This window comes from Acomys minous (genome assembly GCF_964271855.1).
Source record: "Acomys minous genome assembly, chromosome: 2".
Lineage (NCBI taxonomy): Eukaryota > Metazoa > Chordata > Mammalia > Rodentia > Muridae > Acomys > Acomys minous.
This window is the reverse complement of record NC_140484.1, coordinates 113699047-113719673: the sequence shown is the minus strand read 5'-3', so window position 1 is coordinate 113719673 and position 20627 is coordinate 113699047. Positions and strand designations below refer to the sequence as shown.

General features: G+C 43.0%; 1 protein-coding gene across 7 annotated transcripts in view; it reads left to right on the top strand.

Moving 5' to 3' along the window:
- The window catches only part of NTRK3 (neurotrophic receptor tyrosine kinase 3), a 403447-nt gene that overhangs the window by 342913 nt on the left and 39907 nt on the right, over nt 1-20627 (top strand). For 5 of the 7 annotated variants that reach the window (XM_084773602.1, XM_084773598.1, XM_084773597.1 and 2 more), the window contains one exon: nt 7993-8067. The exons of the other annotated variants lie outside the window; for them this stretch is intronic. In XM_084773602.1, coding sequence (XP_084629728.1) covers nt 7993-8067 — 75 coding nt within the window. The remainder of the gene's footprint in view (nt 1-7992; nt 8068-20627) is intronic. 7 annotated transcript variants of the gene reach the window in all.

The following is a 20627-nucleotide window of genomic DNA, read 5'->3' as shown; positions in this document are numbered from 1 at the left end:
GAAACTTCCCCTCCAAATAGAACCCAGTAATACAGATATGTAGACAGAAAGACAGACACAGAGGACTTTAGGGATCCATCTTCTTTGATTTGAAAAGTTGATGAACAGTCCTGGGCAGTCATTTTAGGTTAGGACATACTGGTCCGGACAAGAGACCATGAGCCTCTGCGCTGCGAGGAACATAAGAGGATAGATGAAGTGTTGGAGTATCACTGGGGCTCAGAGAGGTGAACTGAAGGCCACAGCTGAGGACCCAAAGGCATTGCTGTGTTAGACAGTAACCTTGGAAATGAATAACCATAGTTGTGGGTTGGGAGACATTTAAAAGTGCAACTTTTAAGCCACCTTATGTGTCCCACGAATGTTAGAAACAAATAAGAAATGCTAACTCCTTCAACGTAAACACACACACACACACAGAGGGAGCCTTGAATGACATCTCTCTCATCCTGAGGCCCCAGGCCGGCTGGCACCAGCATCATCCTAGGAAGATGGCCTGTTGGCTTTTTCCCAGGGCTTCTGGGATTCCTTCCTCCAGTTTCCTCACTTAATCTTTCCAGCTGTGGCACACTGATGTCATAACCACTGAGCACTCTCTGTTTTTCTAATTCTTAGTACTCTTTAGAAGTGTGGTATTCTCAGTCATCTCTCCCCAGAATCCTACCTGTTTTAAGGTGTGTCTACCCTCTGTCCTCCATGGAGAAAGCTGACTTATACTATAAAATGACATTGTGACCACCCAGAAAAACTAAGAAGATTCCTGTGACTGAAATGTCTCTGTACCTCTCATAGGGAACTTGGTAGATTCTGTTTACCTTGAATGACAAGAGAGCCAGCAGAGTGAAAACCCTGGCCCTGCTTGCCCTGCCAAGACAGTGATATTCCGAGAGCAGTTGCCAGTGATCTTGATGCAGTCTCATCTCTCTGAAAGGTTGAAATCTGGCTGTTCTCTCCCATCAAGGAAGGTGGTACCTGAGTGGGATGGACATTATTACTGCTTGCCTGTCTCCATGGGGACAAGACAGGGAAGATGCTTCAAGAGAAAATTCCAAGATCAGGAGGGATGTTTTATTGAAGCCAATTCTGATGAGGGGAAGCAGGTGGCAGGTGGCCATGGAGCCTAGTGCTGAACCCCTAGTTTCTGTCCCCACCCCCCCAGGCTGGCAGAGGGTGGTGATAGATGCACTGTAACAGCCACCATTTTCCTTCTGAAGTGCAAAAGACTTTTTGTTTACTGAGACAAACTGAATATATAACATATAAAAACACATAAATTTCCATACAAATATCTTCCTTACCAGCTGTAATTAAGATATTTGCATGTAAAGAAAAGATTGTATTCCCCTGACTTCCTCCACACGTTGGGAATTATATTTCTCTCATAATCCACATAGTTCAAGAATATGTGAGTTGTCTTACAAAACAGGAAGAGGAAGAGGAGGAGGAAAAAAAAAAGAGAAGAAGAAGGAAGAGAGCAAGGGATCTGGTCAGTAAAGCAACTTTTCCCTGCCAGCCCCTCCCCTACATTCCCAGAGTTAGCCTACAGCATAGGACAAAGTTGGAGGCAGGGAGAGTCGTTGCTTAAGGAAAGGTGAGTTGAGCTGTCCAGCCCACTAAATCCTAAACAAGCTATATTCATTTGAATCTCCAAGCTCTTGCTTCGAGCTATTAGACCTTAGGAAATGTACTTAAATTCTCTAAGTCTCAGATCCCTCATCTGAGAAAGAAAGGGGGGGGGGGAGGAGCATGAGGGAGAACAATTTCTTCTTTTGTGTGGATTAAATAAGATAATGTATGCAAATTGCCTGGTACCTATTAGGCACTCAATAGATGGTTATTATCATTCCGTGTAAGTGAATAAGGAAGAAATTATATATAAGAAATTTTAAATAAGTTACATGCCAAAGTATTTCCTATGATAAGTCTTTGGTGCTGGATCCTGAAATTAAAGGGGAGATGAATCTACTTAAGAGAGCTCTGAGAGATAGAAAACAAAGCCACTCAGCCTCTAGGTCTTTGATGTTCAGGATAGTCTGTTGGAAGGCCAGGCAGAGAGAGGAAGCATATCAGTTGGTGAGGGGATTCCTTATTGTTAAATGGCTGGCTTTGACCAGGAACTATTTGCTCATTGAACCTTGAGCTTTTCAGAAACAGAGCTCCTTTCTCCAGGCTTCATGGATTGGCAGTCTCTTTCTTGACTATTTCAAGGTTGGGTGCCTTGGGAAAAGAACCAAAGCCTACTGAGAGCTCACCTTCTTTTCTCTTCCTGAACGGTGATCTCTTCTCCTCATTTTAATGGGCAACATGAGATCATAGGTATGAAAGTTCTTTGTTCTGTCTTCGTTGGGCCCACTTGCTTTTGCTCCTTTGTTCCCATAAGAGCCTAAAGTGCTACTACACTGATAAGCAGTGACACAGGATTAGTGAATGAGTTGCACAGGGAGAGCAGTACTACATCTCTCACCATGGCACCTTTGACTGTCTCTTCTCACTGACTCTCTTGTGTCAGCCTCTACAGTCCATATATTTATGCTCTTGAGAACTAATGTTCTTTGCAGACAAAGGAACTTATACCATTCTTAGCAGGGATTTTCACATAAGTGCTTAATAAAATGTTTAATTTTTATAATATGTAATACCACATGAGGTGTTTTGATGGGTAAAGTAATAATGTTCCTATTGCTTTAAGTATTATTAAAGTAGTTCCAATGAATATGTTTAACACCTTGGTGCCAATGGTCAGTATGTAGGGTCTCTGGGAATCTGTGTCTAGAAGATGCACTGGTTTCTTAATGAAAAAATTCAGTTGTTTCATATTCCCCACTTATGGCTCAAACATTTGCTTTGAGTGAAGAAGACTGAATGAATGAACATATCACAATGATTAAAATATATATATATCCAACTTTCAAAGGCTATATGACCAAAGCATTAAGACAGTCTACTGATTATATTGAGATGAATCAAATGTTTTTATCTATGCTAAACTTAAAGAGACAAATTACTTTTTATTTAGTTTCCAATAATTAGGAGTTAGTTTATTACTATACTCCTAAGTGTTTTCTGTGTCAATAAGTAGCCTTCACACTTAAAATATATGAGCCTCTTGGTTGCTTGTAAATTTAATGCTCTCAAGATCATGTAGCATATGCCCAGGCGTGGCAAGCACATCTCAGGTGACAGCTCTGACTGACTGATGGTGAGTGCCCTGAGTAGGGTGATGGGGTGTATCTAGGGTGGGAAAAAGGCATGTAGTGATATAGTGGCATCCACCATGCATTTGGGAAAGAGATTGGCGGCATCAGGAGTGTTCTCAGGACTGGTACTCATTATTCCAGTCTATGTTCTAAAGTCAAGGATTGTTCTGGACTCTTTGAGGTATAGTTTGTCACAAGTGGAAGGACTCCAGTACAGCATGCATGTGACCATATTGAATGTTCCTGTGTGCAAAGAACATGTACAGAATATGGAGCTGACCAGATTGGCCTGCATGGCTGCAGCTCATTTAGTTTAATTGCCCAAACCCATAGACGAAACTGATATCCTCATGTCCTAAATTATCTTCAGTTAAGCTGTTGTTTGTATTTTAGGACACACATACAGCAAAGGTAGTTTGCTTCTGGGTAGATCTGATGCTCTGTTACATCCCATTCTGCCAAAGTTTTAATAACTGAGTCACGTGTCTTTCTACCAGCTCAGTGTCACCAATTCTGTGCCGTTCTGTACCAGGGTACCAGCACTATTTTATGCATATTTTATTTCTTTTGCAAAATTGAGAGGTTTCGAATTTTCCTCTCTGGCAGATCAATTCATCGATAATCTTTAAGTACTGTCATCGGATTAGCATGTTACTATTCAGTTGACCAGTGTTCCTACATATACAAACCACTTTCCAAGTAATTATTTTATAAGAACCTTTGATTAAATCCTTGCTGAAAATTGAGCAAATGATCTGCTGTGGCAAATCTGAGTAATCCTGATTTGGAATTAAGTTAGAAGTCATCTTGTCAAACCTACTTGACAGACAGTTGACAAATGAGGACACTGGAAGAGAGCAAGGGGAAAGGGAGGGAGGAAGGGAGGGAGCGAGGGAGGGAGGAAGGAAGGGAGGGAGGGAGGGAGGGAGGGAGGGAGAGGAATTGTCAAGTGCATGCATCTGGTTACTATCAGGAACATGGCAAACGCACCAGCTTTCTTTCCTGGAGATCTGAGGTTTATCCTCTGATTACCATTGTAGTATATACTGTTCACTGGCTGTTAGCAAGAGTGCACTTCACAGACATGTAAACTGAGGCTCAGAGATTAGTTGGTAATCCTCAGGTTGGTTGGTTGGTTCTTCTGTTTGATAATAAAGGGTTGCTTTGAAGAGAGGAGAAGTTAGCTATAAATATAATTTTTAAAGAGCAAACCAGTATGGTATGGCGACCATGATAAGGTAGAATTCCAAGGTAAAAAATGATTCCATATTAATCCAGTCCTATTTGTTTTTTTCTAATAGAGTTTTGGGTCAAAGGTATTTCAAGTAAAGGAGGCGAACAGTTGGGGTGACTCAGAGCTGACCATGGTAGTGAACCAGGAGACCTTAATTTAGAGGGCTTTAGAGTCTCCAGTATGCTACTTAAATTAGCAAGAGAATTGACATGAGAGGAGTCCCAAGATGGTAACACAGATTGAATGAAACTCATTGGCAAGTAAAAGCTACTAGAAGTAAAGTAAGTGATGGTCAGATTTAGAGGATGTTGTCATAAATGTCCATATATATTTTGTAGAAAGTGATTATTTTAGTGTACGTTTATTTTACTATGAAAATATATACTCAAGGGTGCCTGATAACACATTATAGCTTGAGATGTCTTCAACAAGCAATGCCTTATTTCATCAACTTTATATCCCTTATGTTCAGCATTATATATGTGTGTGTATGTGTGTGTATACACATATATTCATGTTATTCATATATTAATATTAAATCAAATACAGCAGAAGATAGACATACTTCTTAGTGAATAATCTCGATGATGTTTTGTGACTTTGGTCCTGGGGATACTAAATGAGAACAAGGCTAGACTTTAGTGAAGAGATGCTCACTCTAGTGAAGAGGTCCTCACTTATTTTGGTGTGATGAATGGCTTCTGCCTTATTTAAAAAAAAAAAAACAATGGTTTAGGTAGAATTAGCAAACTCTGGCGCTATTTCAGACTTGAGGATGCTGAGGTTCAGTTCTGTAGACCTTGTGTGATAATAGAAGATTTTAGACTGGAGGGCAGGAGATTCTTTGTCTCCACAGGTTTCCTAGTGAATCACACAATGCATTTTAGAAGTGTGACAAGGGGACACATGCATTGGATATGAGGCTATAGTTGGCAATCACAGAGTTTTGCCTTCTTCTAAGTCGAGACTTCTGGGCTGTAGCACTGACACTTAAGGGCTTACTATGCATAAGCAAAGACCTGGCAAGTGTGCATTTCTGTGACACTGAGAAACACTAGAGAAAAGCCACGCTCTCCATATCTTTCAATTCTCAGCTCTGCACTCTTTCCCTCATCATCCAGCCCCCAACCCTTCTCCAGCTGAGCTCTCTCTATAACTACCGTTATTCTGCTCCAAACCTTTCCATTCTACTCTAAGAATTTACTATCTCTTATACATTAAAGAAAATGTTTTGTTTAATCTTTTTATTCCTTCCAAAATCCATTTGTCTTCTCTATTACAGAAATGGGTCATTTTTAATCCTTTATTTTCATTTAGGGGGCTTCTGATCCTACCACATCTTTGAATATGACTTTTGAGGGTCAGTAATAATTTTCTATTACCCACATTTCAGTGTCTTTCCTCAGGGTAATCCTTTATGAACTCTGTATTGAATGTCATTAATAACAGCCCTATTTCTGGCCCCTTCCCTACTTCCTCCACCAACCCACCATCATGTCCCCTTTTTCTGCTTAAGTGATGTCTTACTTTTCAGTGTCTCCCCCTTTCTGATCATCCTTTGCCTCTTTCATTGGTTGATGTGTTTCTTTTTATTCAAAGTTCTGAAGTAGTTAGTCGAGAGTCAATGGGCTTGCGAGGTTAGAATTCTGTTTTCCTTTTATGCCTCCATCTCTTTTCTCTATGACTACTCTATCTATAAGCTCCCTCTGGAGAGTTCGTTGGAGATGAAGGCTTTTCTTTTTGGAAATAAACTCGCCATGGCCACTACCATATCTTTCAGACAGTGCTGTACAGTAGCTTGTTAGCACACACGAGAGCTCTAATGGGAAGTCCTCTAAGGAGAATCCTATTTCAACGTATCTATGCCACCTTCTTGCCATGTCCAGCCTCTCAATGTCACTTGCTCTAGTTAGTCCAACAACTGGATCTATGACTTTAAGGTCAAACCATTCTTCTCATCCTTATTCACCCCATTCCCTGTTCATATAAGAGCCTTGAGTGAGTCCTCATTTCTCCAAGATAACAGTCTGTGTTCTGTGCTCTGTGCTCTCCTTCCCGACCCTGCCATGGCAGCCCTGTAACTCCATCCAGCCCACCCAGTCTGAATCCTGGTCCACATGACAGTACACTCCCTTCCACAAATACACAATGTTCTCTGTAGATGCTGTACTAACAAAGTACCACAATTCAGTGGGCTTCAAAAACAGAACATATTTTTTTCTTATAGGTTGAAGGCTAGAATTTCAAATCAAGGCACAGGCAGCCTTGACTCTTTCCCAGGCCTTCCTTCTTGCCTTGTAGATGGCCACTGTCCTGTGTCCTCACAAGATCTTTCCTTTACAAATTTCTATGTCAAGATTTCCAGCCCTTTAAAGGCATCAGTCAAATTAAATTAGTGTCCAACGTAAGGACCCGTAAAGCCCTTATATCTACTATGGATACATGCTAGGGAACTGGGAGTTGGAATTCCAACATATTAAGTTTGTATGGGGCACATGACTCAGCCCTGTACCTCCTCTGCCCAACTGCCCACCTATACATCCATTTTTCTCTTCACCTTTCTTGCTATTTCTTGCTGTCCATCTCACAATGTCATCAAAACCTGCCAAGCTCATTTCATTGTCTCCACTGGGTGGTTTTCTCAGCCTCACCCTGTGGGTTTGTACACATAGACTTGCTGCTTCATGAACATGCTTGACCAACCTGCTTCATCCTGAGGGGGTGGCTTCACCCCTGAATCCATGGAGAATCGGGATATGTGCGCCTCTTGCCCTTTGCACACAGTTCTTGCTTGCCCTTAAGCACCCAGAGGTGCTTAAGAAATGTCAATGCTATGTTACTGTGAATCCTGCCTTAGAGAGAGCTTAGCATATCCTTGTCTTTTAACTTTTCGAGTAGGGTATCAAGGGAAGCAAGATTTGCCAGGTGATGGTGGAGAATTCTGACACTGATTCTGTTGACAGTGTAGGGAGGAGGATGCCAATGTCCATGCAATGACCAAGGCAAATGCTGTCCAGCTATCTAAATAGGAAAAGCAGGACAGAAAGAAATTCAGGAAGACTGGGGATAGTAGTGAATTCATGAGTTTTCTGCTAATACAAAAAGAATAAAGTTGCCTTCAGGAGCTTTGGGGAAAGTTCCTTTTCTTTGGTGTAAGGGGTTGAGAATGTTAGATAAAACGCACGCCCTTCTAAAGTGGTAATGGCTGGGGCTCTCATCCTGTGGAAAGGAGACCTGGCCCATAGGAGGAAAGCCTGTTGCGTTTTGGTGGCTCGCAGAGGCAGACAGCGTATGGACTAAGAGTAGTGCTGTGGTGGTGTGACATTTAGGTTGTGTATGAATCCTTCTAGAGTGGACTCTTGAGTGTAGGCAGACAGTCACCTCTTTTTCTCTAGGAGCATAGGAAGGGCATTGGAGGCCATCCTCAGGTGAGATGTCTATTCCATTAAAGACAGGCCTGCTTCCCTTCTCTCTCCCTGTCCCCCTTTCTTCCTCCCTCTTTCCTCATCCCTTTTCTTCTTTCTCCCCTTCTTCCCCACTCTCTCCCTCATTCACTGTCAGGAAGGGCCATGCCAGAAGGGCCCATTCAGCGTGTCATGGCAGCAGCAGAGGCGAGCAGCGCCAGCAGCTTCCACAGTGAGTGTTGGTTTTGTTTCTGGGGCCAGGGGATGGACAGGGCTGCCCAACACTGACAGCTTGCGGCCTTTGGAGAGGAACTTCCATGTGTGGGAGCTTTTTGGACTGCCTCCCCTCGTGGGGGTGTCATTTAACTTCCATGGAGGTTCCCTGCCAAAGCCCTTGGTGTGCTTGTGATGTCTCATGGGGACACAGCATGGTGGGAGTGTGGGGCCATGATCCGCTTAAAGTAGGTGTGCATCCTGACTTAGGTGGCTGTCAGCCCTTCTGTCCAGGCCTGTGTGTTGGTGGAGGCTGGAGCTCTGCATGAATGGTGGTTTGGCTGCTTTTCTGCACTTCCTGAGGTGTGGCCTTGCATATCCTTTGGTTGTCTATGCTCCATAAGAAGTTCCCTTGAGGGATTTGAGAATACCATAAACATATAGGCTGATGGGTTGGAGAGCAGGAGGTGTGTGCTTGATGACTCCAGGCCTAAAAAAATATTGATGTTCAAGACAGTTGCTAAAGAGCCACAATCGCTAAGTATTGTGTATATTTGGGGGAGATTTCTATCTCCCTACTTTAATACCTATGGCAATTTCTGGAGAGAATATGGATATACTTTAGATCAAGTAAAGGGTCCATCTGTCCTGCCTTTTTTTATCACACTAGATTGAATAGCTTCTTCCCATTTTTGTTCGTATTCTCTCCTGTTCTGTTTCTAGAACAATCCACAGAATCACAAAATTTACCAGCCCTTAGTAACCAAGCAGAAGCCTTGCTTGTCACCCTGAGACACTTTCCTTCAGGCCAGATGCTCTGTTCAAACCCGGACTGGGTGTGATGTGGAATGGAGAAGCTTCCGTTTCCTACCGTGCAATCCTCTGCCAGTGCTGCAGTCTCATGGGCAGGTGCATGGGAGCACTTTGACGATTTCATTCATTTCCCCCTGATCTCGTTAGGGAGGTAAATTAAGCATAGCTTCCCAGGTTCCCCCAGAGCCTCAGTTTCACAGGTTTCTCATCGACACACTGCTACTTATAATGGAGTTAAGGTTCAGTATTTTATTTTATTTTTTGCCAGCCTTCCGCCATGTGACACTTGCAGGCAGAAAGGTCTGCTAGAGCTAAGCATCTACTCTCGCTTTCCAAAAGCCATATATTTTCAGTTACACTAGGGTCAAACTATTGCTTTCAGGAGTTGACAAGTCTTACTAATGTTCCAAATTGATCAAATTGTATTAACTAATTTGAGTAGTTATTTATTGTCAATTGATCATGTGTACTTGATTATTTCAACTGCTAGAGTGAAAAGAAAAGCTATTAATAATTAAACAGGAATAACAGCATACATCGCAGCTTTCCCAAGTACATTAGGACCACCATGAATAAAATAGGCAGAACTCTCTGCCTTTAATCCGGGAAGTCAAAGATAAAGTTTTAGATACAGAGCAAATTGAAGAGTAGCGGGTCCTTATGAAAAATCAGGAAAACCGTCAACAAGGAGTGACTGATGGAGATAGTGGCTGTGATAGTGACAGTAACTTGTGTCTGTACACGAGCACATGCATGAATACATACATGTGTACATGTGTGTGCAGTTTAGGTAAGAGGTCAAAGCAATTGAGCTGCTTAAAAGTAATAGTACAGACTTTAAGTTCTCCAAGCAGGATTTTCATGACTTGCCACAACTTACTGAAACAAGTCAGAGCTGAAAAGTCTGAATCCAAATGAGGAAATATACATAAACTTTATATAACAAGAAGTGAATAGTTGGTGGCTCTGCATTGGCAAAGCAGGATTTTCTTGGTAGTTAGCAACGCTTTCATGTGCTAGAGACATGACTAAGGAGGATATGGGCTGATTTATTCATTTTAGAAGCATCTTTGTAGAAAGTCTCTTCATTTGTGATTTATGTTGGCCATTTAGGATCTCTTAAGGCTTCTCTTCTTTCTGGGATGCCAAGGGTGGAAACCAGAAAGGTAGCTTGCATTTGATGAGCATCTATGCCAGGTGGGCTCTTTGCCGGGGACTTTGAGTAAACTTATTTATTTTACACTGTTCTCACAAAGAGAAAGCCATGGTTCCACATTAGGGATGAGCACACCGACATTTAAACACAAACACATAGAAGAGTGCGGCCAGTGAAATCAAGATTGACCAAAGTCTGAAATCTGTAGCTTTATTGTCAGTCTCAGTATCCATCCTTGGGTACCAGTTAGTATGAAGTACGGAACTGAAAGAACAATAGGACTCCCTAGACTACCGTGTCGTCCTGTTTATGTTCTAATTTGCATGGCTGAGTCAGCAGCTATCAGTAGTGTCCACGTTGTTGCTGGTTGTGCATGAAGGCAGAGTAACATCTGCTTCTCCACATTGTGTCCATCTTAGGAATGTGAATGGGCCTGGAAATTTGTTTTGGAAGCATGGGAGCAAGTGTTCTTGTGTGATGCTCATGTTAAGCAGAGATGAAAGCGTAACCTTGGTGTAACAGGGGTCCTGCCTCTTATGCACGTCAGAAGGAGGGCAGTGCATGGTATTTGGGTATAGTTAATGAGTTGGGAGGATGCATGCAGAGATACAGGACTGCACAAAGATATTTTGATGGAGGTAGAGTGAAAAGTTGAGTTTAAAGACAGTTCCTAATTCCTGACCACTTTTGTGAATGGAATTCACAGACTCACCTCATCTGATTTGGGGATACTATCTGTAAGAAGCAGAGGTATCTGGACCACACCCCAAAATATTATGTTTACATCTAACAGTATCAACTGTGCATCTTTGAATCTGTTTGTAATGTACTCTCTTATATCTTAAAAAAATAAATATCTTGCTTTATGCATAAGATGGACTCTAGAGGTTTCATGGCCTGCCCACAAAAGTCACTATTTAGACACATGAGACAGACCTGGTAAAATAAAGAAAATATGTATCTTAGGATGTCAACCTCCTTCTCCAGTTTTCCTAAAGGTTGCTGTTTTTCTACCTATTTATTTCAGAATAAGTGCTCTGTCCGTCCAATGGTAGTTAACCTTTGAACTTTTTAGTGCTTTGCAGTGTGGTGTCTTGAAAAGGGGGTCTCAATGCATGTCAAAGAAAGTCTCTTCAAGTTTCACAGGAAATTCTTTATAGAGAGAAGCTATGCCTTACCTCTGCCAGCCCTTTTGCATAGCACCCCAGTGGCATCACCACAGGAGTGTGTTCCTGGCTCTTGGACACTACTTACTGTGGTCAAGTAATCATTACAAGATAGCTTCCCAATCACACCCAGTTTCTTTACATCTTCTGGGCTATTGCATGACTTTGTCCTTCACTCAAGAGCTAAAGAGAAAGACTTTGTTCGTTCTCCTTGCTAGGGTATTTTTTTTTCTCTGACTTATGGCTCTAAGTTCCTTCTCTGATGTAAAGACAAGCAAACTACTTTTTTCTTCTAAAACTTTCACCTCACGCAGCATCAGCTGAGTTCTCCATTCCGTATCTGTGGGGCTCTGTCCCAATGGAAGTGGACGTGAAGCAGAGGAATTCTACTTCTCTTCTTCTTGGGGCTGGTTATCTATGGCCTATCCTACCACTCAGACATATAGCGCATGCCTTAAATCTAAGGAGAGGTTAGACACAGTTAGAAGGACAATGGACAAGCCTTAGACACAAGTAAAAACGGCTGGTCAAAGGTATGTTTCAGTCTGTCTGACCTAAGACTCATTTGTTTTTATGGCATCTATCTATCTATCTATCTATCTATCTATCTATCTATTTATCATCTATCTATCTTCTACCTATTGTGAATATGAATGTATGTGGGCCTGCATACATGAAGGCCAGAGGATGACTTGCAGGGCACCAGTTCTCTCCTTTTACCACGTGGGTCCTGGAGATTGAACTCTGGCCCTCACGCCTGGCTGCTTTACCTTTGGAGCCACCCCGACGAAGGCACATTCTTTGCACTAGCATGCTGAAGGACAAGGAGTATATCTCCCCACCCAAACCAACCTGGCTGTAATGACACTGAAGGCACATGCTTGTCTGTTTGCATGCACAAAACTTGCAGGAGAAGACAGAGGCAGGCATCGTTCACTCCTCTTTGGGCTACTGGTCTTTCAGCTGTCACTGAGGTTGTGGGAGCTCTCTGGTTTCATTTCATCAGTCTCTAAGAAAAGGTTCATTTAAAAACACGGTGGAACATTGTCAGATCCAGACACCACCACAGAGAGATTACCAAATGTAATTTTCCTATCCTTTCTTTGCTATCTAAAATCATCCCGAGATTCAAGACAGTTAAGATTGGTCTTTGGGGGAGGGGGGAATGAACACGTTAATCTGGGCAAGGTGCCTCTAATTTGTATGGTACCTCAGGAATTTATAAAACCAAATGGATTCATTGTGCATTCCCAGGGTTAGTTCCCTGGGTTCTTCTGGATAGGTGATCTCCCTTTAAGTGGCAATTAAATTTAAAATCGTAGCTCCCTTTTGCACTGTGATGACACAAATGGTGGATCTCAGAGCCAAGCATGTTTTTAAAAATATTTTATTAATTTATTTATATTACATCTCAATTGTTATCCCATCCCTTGTATCCTCCCATTCCTCCCTCCCTCTCATTTTCCCCCTACTTCCTTCCCTTATGGCTGTGACTGAGGGAGACCTCCTCCCCCTGTATATGCTCATAGGGTATCAAATCTCTTCTTGGTAGCCTCAAGCATGTTCTTAGAATGGGATGATAAGAGATTCTTTGGATGGGGTGGGGCTCAGGTGTTCAAGTAAAGGATCTATAGTATCACTCTGAAGATGGCAGGCTCCTGGCCATACCATCCAAGACTGCTCCCAAGGGAAGTTGCCTTTGTCTTTGTCTTCGCTTTCTCTAGTCAGAATGTCTCTTTCAAAGGTGGTCAAATGCATTTGCTCCCACAATTGTTTTACAGACAAATGGCTTGTAAGAAATCCATATGTCTACAGGAATTGTGACTCCCCCTCCAGTGGGTAGACGCTGGTAGGGGCCGTGAGCTCTGCTGTGTCTGGGCTGGTGCCTGCCTCTTGCCATCAGTAGCTAATTGTGCTGATGTTTGTTGCTCTCCTCTCCAGCAACTTGTGGTTAACCCTGATGGGAAGTAGAAACCCTAAGAGATCTCCAGCCAAATGCATTTCCATGCACCTGGCTGAAGAAGCTGTTATCCTGGTGGTGTGGTCAGATGTTAGCATCAGGGGCACATGTCATGAACCATCAAACGATACCTCACGGATGATAAAGCCCTGGTGTATGAGGCTTGCCTTGCAGGGCAGAAGGTAGGTGAACGGAAACAATGCCTGGGGTTTGCTCTCACTGGGGAATCTAGTTTCTGTGAGGCCCTCTACCTCTTACCACAGTTTCTCTGGTTGGGTTGACTTCTAAAATAAAGGTAAATTTAAGAGTTCAATTTCCCAGAGTTTTGCTGGGGATCTTTTTTTTTTTTTTTTAGCTCCAAGTGAAAGAAAATCTGACTCAGAATCTTTTAAGCAAAAAAGACAATGTAACATCATAATAGTAAATTCAGGAGTAGGTTTATTTCTGGAGCTAGACCAGGACCCATGGAAGGGCACCAGATTCATCGTGTGCTGTTTTCTCCGTCTCCGTTCCTTCTTACCCCATGGAGGCTTTCTTCTCATTCCTGCACTTGCTTTCCCTCTCACACTGATATTACAGAAACAGATAGTGATGGGAAACAGATGTCCAAACAATCAAAGGTGACATATTTGGAAATTTTTGATGATAGATTTTGTTGTGGCTGAGCAGATTCCTAGAGAGCAAGATCAGTAAGGAAGACTTGGCGTTCCCAAGAATGGCCTGGCATAGGGATCCAGCTGAGAAATCATCAGTATTGCCTCTGCAGCCAAGCTGAGTGTCACGCAGAGAAAAGTCGTGACGGACAGACCAAGGAGGCAAAGCCCTTGCCTGATTGCCTTTTCCTGTCTGTCCATGAGAAGAAGCATAGCATGCGATCTGGTGTCATCTTTATGAGTGTTGTCTCGGATGATGCCAGCTCTCATCTGACTTCATTGCGTCTGCTGATATGAATATTTCAGAATGAAAATGCCTCTTTAACTTTTATAGAGGTGTTTACTGAAATCAACTTCTAAGCCATCGAATACACTTTCCTAAATCCACTACCCTAACTCATCAGTTTGCATGCTCTAAAACATCTTTCCTGGTCGGTCTGCCTTTGACTTAGAAGTGCACAAGAATTTCTGCTTGGTAGTACACTCAAGGATGTTGATTTTTGGAGTCAGAATATTTTTTGTGTTAAGTCCTAGGTCTTTTGTTATTTTTTAAAAATTAGTTACTTAATCTCTTTTCCCCTCCCCCTTTCTTTACTTCCTACCTGTCTCTTTCCTCCATACAAAGTGGTTGGTAATAATTATTTCTAGAGCCCAGTACATCTCAGGAGGGCGAATGAAACTGTGCCTCTTCAGAACTGACCATGTATCATGGCGCTCCGTAATGACTCCTAAAGCTACTGTTCTGTGGCTCTGTTCACTGCAAAATGGGCTCTATCTCTGGCCTCAAAGCTGAAACGCTAAAATCATCTTTTTCATCTCTGGTGGTGGCCAGAAGTTTAGATAAATTAAGATGAAGGCTCTCCTCCTGGCGACGAGTACCTGTTCTAGCACTTAGCCTAGCTCATTTTGGGGGAGCCTGCTTGATGACCCAGGGAAAGACTGATGTTTCAGAAGGCTGGGGAAGCTTTTGGAAAGAGGGATGAATTTAAAAGAGCAGGGCTGTGTTTGGGAGAAGGGAGCGCTAAACACCATCTGACTGTGATTGCTGGCTTAGCATTTAAGACTTTCTCCCATGTTGATCCTGAGAGCTGCCCCTGCCGCCCCCACCCCCACACACATGCCTTGAAGAGGAAGCCAAGAGGCAGAACTTGTTTACAAAGGGAGAAGGTGTGACCACAGCTGCAGGCCTCAACTGATGGCCTGGAAAGCCTCATGCTGCATGGAGGCCCTGAGCCTCCATCCTGTTCATCTGAGACTGCCTCCGCCCTGGCTTCTCTGTGAGGCCTCCTGGGATCCTGGTGCAGAACAGCAGGCTGAGTTGAAATAAGTGAGCCCCAGAACTCTGGCCTTCTCCCAAGCCAGGGGGGGGGGGCGCGGTGTATTCTGGGCTTGTTCAGTCTCTGCTTCACTGCAACTTCATGTTTTGAACTAGATGATACGTAGAGGTTAATCAGAGCAGTTGCTTCTGAAGCCCACCAGTCTTACAGATAAGGACATAGGAAGCAAGGGATAAGGCGGGCAGTATGATATAGTGTTGGAGAGGCCTCCTGAGGTCTGACTCTTGTTCTCAATGGCTTGTCCACATATAAACACATACATATATAAGTACACACAAGTACACACAGTCAGACACACATGTTGGTGCACACACACATACACACACACACACACACACACACACACACACACACACACACACACCTCTCTGGAAAACCAGACTGTCAAGGCTGCAGGTATAAAGGATCTCTGCTCAATGTGCTTTGCATACTGATTCAGATCAATAATTATGCTTTGGACAAATTCATGTAGCTTCAGAGCAGAGAAGAATTTGAACAGTCCCTCGGTCTAATACATCCTTATTACAGATGTGAACACTGAGACTGAAAGGAACCCTAGACTTCCAGAGACCTAGGGTCACACCTCATCACAACTGTGACAAGACCTCAGATGACCTGGGTCCCAACCCAGTGCCTTTCGGTTGGATTCCAGGCTTTTGCTGATGCCCGATCTCCCCTGCACTGACTCCCTTCCAGGATGCTGGAGATGTCTCCGGCCTCTGTGTAGTGTGGCTGGGGCAATCAATACTCTCTCCTGGAATTTCTCTGGGGATGCCTAACTAGGGACTGGTACCGAATAAAACAGTTATGTCCCAGCTTGTGTTGATTAATCACTCTGCAACTCACAGAGTGCTCTAGCTGCTGTTATCAGCCATCCCCAGGCTGCCTCAAGAATGTCACTCTGCTGTTTTCTCTATGCTGAATTCCCTCCTTTCCGTGAAGATGAAGAACAGTTCTTCTGCTTTGTGTGTGTGGTCCTGGAAGTGAGCGCTTTCTTCTCAGGCTGTGAGTATCCGTCCTCTCGGATGAAAGGCTTGTGTTTCATGACTCAGAGAAGCATCCCATTTTCCACTGGTTGAACAGGTGCGTTAAGTTCTTAAGAAAGCTCTGGGGTATGCAAAGTCCCATTGTCCTGACCCTCATCTGAGTTGCTCCAGCAGCCATCAGTGAGGTTAGATGAGGCAGCCTGGAGCGTGCCCAGGTTTTGCTTGCTCTCCGTCTCATCTCCCATGATGCACTTCCAACTTTCCTTAGCCCTGGGATGCAGCTATGGATGACAGGTCTCTGCTGCGGTATGTATTGTTTACTGAAGTAATTAAAATATGCAAAGTGGCCCCTGCCTCCCCCTCCTTTGCACTTCCTTCTCTCCTTCTGGCATTTTCAGTTGGCAGTTAATAAAACACAAGGGGGGCCCCAGGGCTCTGATCTCCCTCCAGCTAAAATGACTAATTTGGAGTGATCTGGGAGTCACGGTTGTTACCCCTACCTCCAGCTGTGCCTTTCTGGTCGATCTGCTGACCCCGTAGTACATGACCTTACTGGAGAAGGAAAGTCAGTGTCCAGAGGAAAAGAGAAGCAAAGGCTTTGCTTGCTTTTTGCAGCAGCACAACACCAGAAAAAGACTGCTCCTCTTTCCTCGGGGTAGTTATACATTGAAAGTGCTGCAGCCAAGGACACTGGAAATTGATTCCGTAATTTAGCCTAATCACTACCATCCTTGACCACCAAACATCTTCATCTACTTACACGTAGAAAATTACCCCCACTCACTTAAATTATCTAAATGCTGGGCTCAGAGATTGCTTTATGCAAATGGGCACATACAGTAAAGCAATAGACTGGCACTCCCACATCTACCCTGTAACCGTCACTGTGACAGTTCTTTGCTAGTGTGTATTGAGAATTTCCAAGCTCTATGCATCCTGCCCAAATGTCCATGGACTGTTTTCACTTAATCCTCATGGCAAATGGTATTAGTATTAACCTATGGGGAAGCTGTGACTTCAAGGGGATGCTGTGATGTGTCGCCAAGTAACTTGGCTATGACTTTGTGTCTGCATCGTGATATTGATGCCATTCCTACTTTGAGGGCTGCTTTGGAGGGAGGTAGTTCTTTTCTCCATCTTTAGATGCTTTTGTACCCAACAATTATTCTATCAGGAGATCTTGCCCCTGCCCAGGGGCACTGAATAAACTATGCAGATTGTTGTGTTTTCCAGAAGTATTAGTCCTTGCCTCAGTTTAGCCCTCCTCTGGGCCCAAACACACACTAGTTACTTTTCTCTCCTCATCCCAGGAAGCTTTCAGGAATCCCTGTTCCAGAGAGAATGAGTTCTATACAAAGGCATTGTGTCCAGAGAGTCTTCCCAAAAGAAGAAGGAAGACCACAATGAGTAGAACCTCTTCATAGCTGGTTTGGAGGCAGCCAGTCAAGATGCAGGTGTCGTGCCACTGAAGGATGTCCTACTATAGGAAACACTGCTCCTTAGCTCTTGTCAGGGTAGCTGACTGCTGATGGCTGTTCTTACAAATATTCCATAATTAGCCCTCAACCCTGAGCTGAATGGGATCAGGGGAATCAAGCAGAAGCTGTTTTTATGCTGTTTTCTTCTGAGGCAGCAGTGCAGGGCCCCGAGAGTGAATGTGCAGGCTCCTGCTAACATCCAGACATGACTTCCATATGCCAAACCTCACAAATGGCGAGTCAGGAGCACTAGGATTGTGGAGCCCTGGAATTAGGAAAGAACATCTGTTAAGAAGGTCACCTGGCCCAGGTGTCTTATCCAAAGCTGAGGAGGCAGGCAGGCTCTCGTGAGTATCCCTGGAAATGGGTTCTCAACTGGGTCATGAGGAAGAATATTCCATGCATTGTTAAAAAGCTTCTTTCTCTCATCAGATCTGTGATATATATATATATATCTGGTGTCAGTTCAGATTCCTATAGTAAAATCATTATCCAAGGGATGTACTGTGCATGCACACTTATAAGCTCAGGACTTGGAATGCAGAGGTAGGAGGGTTATGCTTGTGCATGGAGTGCACAGAGTGACTTCAAGGTCAGCTTGAGCAACTTAGTAAGACCTTGTCTTAAAATGAAATGAAAGCAAGAGAGCAATCAGAAACAAACAAACCACACACAGAGAGACACACAGACACACAGACACACAGACACACAGACACACACACAAGACCTAGGATCATAGCTAGGGGTATGATATTTTGTGTAGTATGTACAAGATCCTGGGTTCATGGCTAGTACTGGGTAACAGAAGCCAGACTTACGATACCCAATTCAAGAATATAGTTCGTTTGTTTGAAGGCAATTGTGGTAGTCAATAGTAAAAGTCATAATTGTTGGTACTTTTATTAATGTTGTTGAGAAAACAAGTAACGGAGCTAATTCCTGACTAAGTTTGCTTTTTTCCTAAAAAATTGTTTCATAGTTTAGCTTCTTATATCTTATATGTATGAACGCTTACATATATATATTTGCATTGCATGCGTGCCTGGTGCCCATGGAGGCCAGAAGAGGGTGCTAGACCTAGTGGACCTTGAATTATAGAGATGCTACCATGTGAATACTGGGAACAGAGTGCTGGTCTTATGCAAAACTAGCAAGTAATGTTAACCATTGAGCCATCTCTCTAGCTCCTTATAGTTCATATTTTTAAAGCCACTCATCTTGCTTTTCTTTCATCTTCTACAATAGGGCTTCACATTCAGTATGTGATCATAGGCCCAGTCTAAATGACATTGTTGCATATTCTAGCTAGCCCAGTCATGTCCTCTCTGGGATTCACTCTAGCTGCCTTTCCTGAATACTGTAGCCATGGCTTTTTTTTCAGACAGACAAGATGCAGGGATCCAGACTGACAGTCATGCAAGTCCTGACTTCCCCCTTTAAACTATGACCAGTATTTGTTGGTGTTACTGTCTTGAACTAAATGAAGAAGAAGAAGAAGAAGAAGAAGAAGAAGAAGAAGAAGAAGAAGAGAAAGAAGAAGAGAAAGAAGAAAAAAACAAAAGCAAAAAAATCAATCAATCAAACAAACAAACAAAAAACCACCACCATCACCAACAACAAAGCAAACAAACAAAGAACCCAAAACCCTCACAAAGAAAAGGTCTTGGAGTATGGTGATGCATCCCTTCTAGCTCATCTTTTCCAGTGACTGGCTGACTTTTCATTCATGTTCTGGTTTCTTATCCACTGTGGTTGCCTCACTATTGTGAGCCTCACTGAGCAAATTGTCTACAACCCACGAAACTTTGGGAAATGCTTGCAAGGAAGATTTAGATTCAGATCTCTGGGCATGTGTATTTACTACCTCATTTTGTTTCAGTACATGTTCTGAATAGGTGCGTGACTGTCCCCATTTCACACACAAGGAGGCAAGCCTTGAGGAAGATAGCCACTCTGTGGTCACTGAACTGCTATACAGCCCCTGCTCAGTTACACATCATCTCTCTGACTGCTTTGGACCTTCTGCTTCCTTGATCTATGACACTTGTTTTCAATATCTCTTATCATAATGTGTGAAGGGTAATAAGATTTTGGGCCAAGCAAAGCTTTGTTTGAAAGAGATCATTTGTAATTTGGCCTAAATCAGTGTGAATATAAATTGGAACCCGATAAATCATAAATGCTAATACTTGAGCATTACTGGGTAATTAAAAAAAAGATTTAGGCTCAGTCAACAGACTGCTTTTGCCTTCCTTTATAGTATGTATGGTCTTAGTGTTCATATTTGAGGTCTGGGTGACTTCTTTGTTATCCACTTTGATCTATGAATCTGAACTGAGTTGAAACCTCCAGCTTTGTTCTATGAATTGAGTTCTTATAACATCTTAAAAGCTGTTTCTCTAAGAAGATTTTAGTGCAACCAGGAGGCTAGAGTCTAGGCATCTGGAAAGGAAAACAAAGGCCAAATTATTTTTTCAATGCAGTGTCTGCTCTCTCTCTCTCTCTCTCTCTCTCTCTCTCTCTCTCTCTCTCTCTCTCTCTTTCTCATATATATAATGTGTACACTTTCAGATATATATATTGTACTAAAGGACAGGGAGGCCTTGGAATTAATGCCATCATCTAAACCCTATTTAGAAAGGAGGGGGGAGGTAAGACATTATAAAAAAGTGTGTGTTCCTGGAGCATCTATATAAGAACTTTGCTTTTGGCAGATACAGCTCTAGGTGAGAGAGCTGGGATGAATCACAATGGGCTTGTTTATCCTCTAGGCTCACACTGCTAAACAGCTTGGCTCTTCATTTCTTGTAGTGTTGGGAGGCCCTGAGGATTTCTCCTAATCCTGGGGGTAGAGGCTCAGATACAGACAGCCTTTCCTTTGAGATTGTGCTAAACGGATGCCGATTGCATAAGCTGCCTCTATGCCCTGCTTTGAGAGAGCCCCATTCTAATGTCTTTGTAAAGCTTCTCTCTATTTTTTTCTTGGAAAAAACTCCAAGCACCTCCTAAACTTGAGGTCGAGTTCTTCAA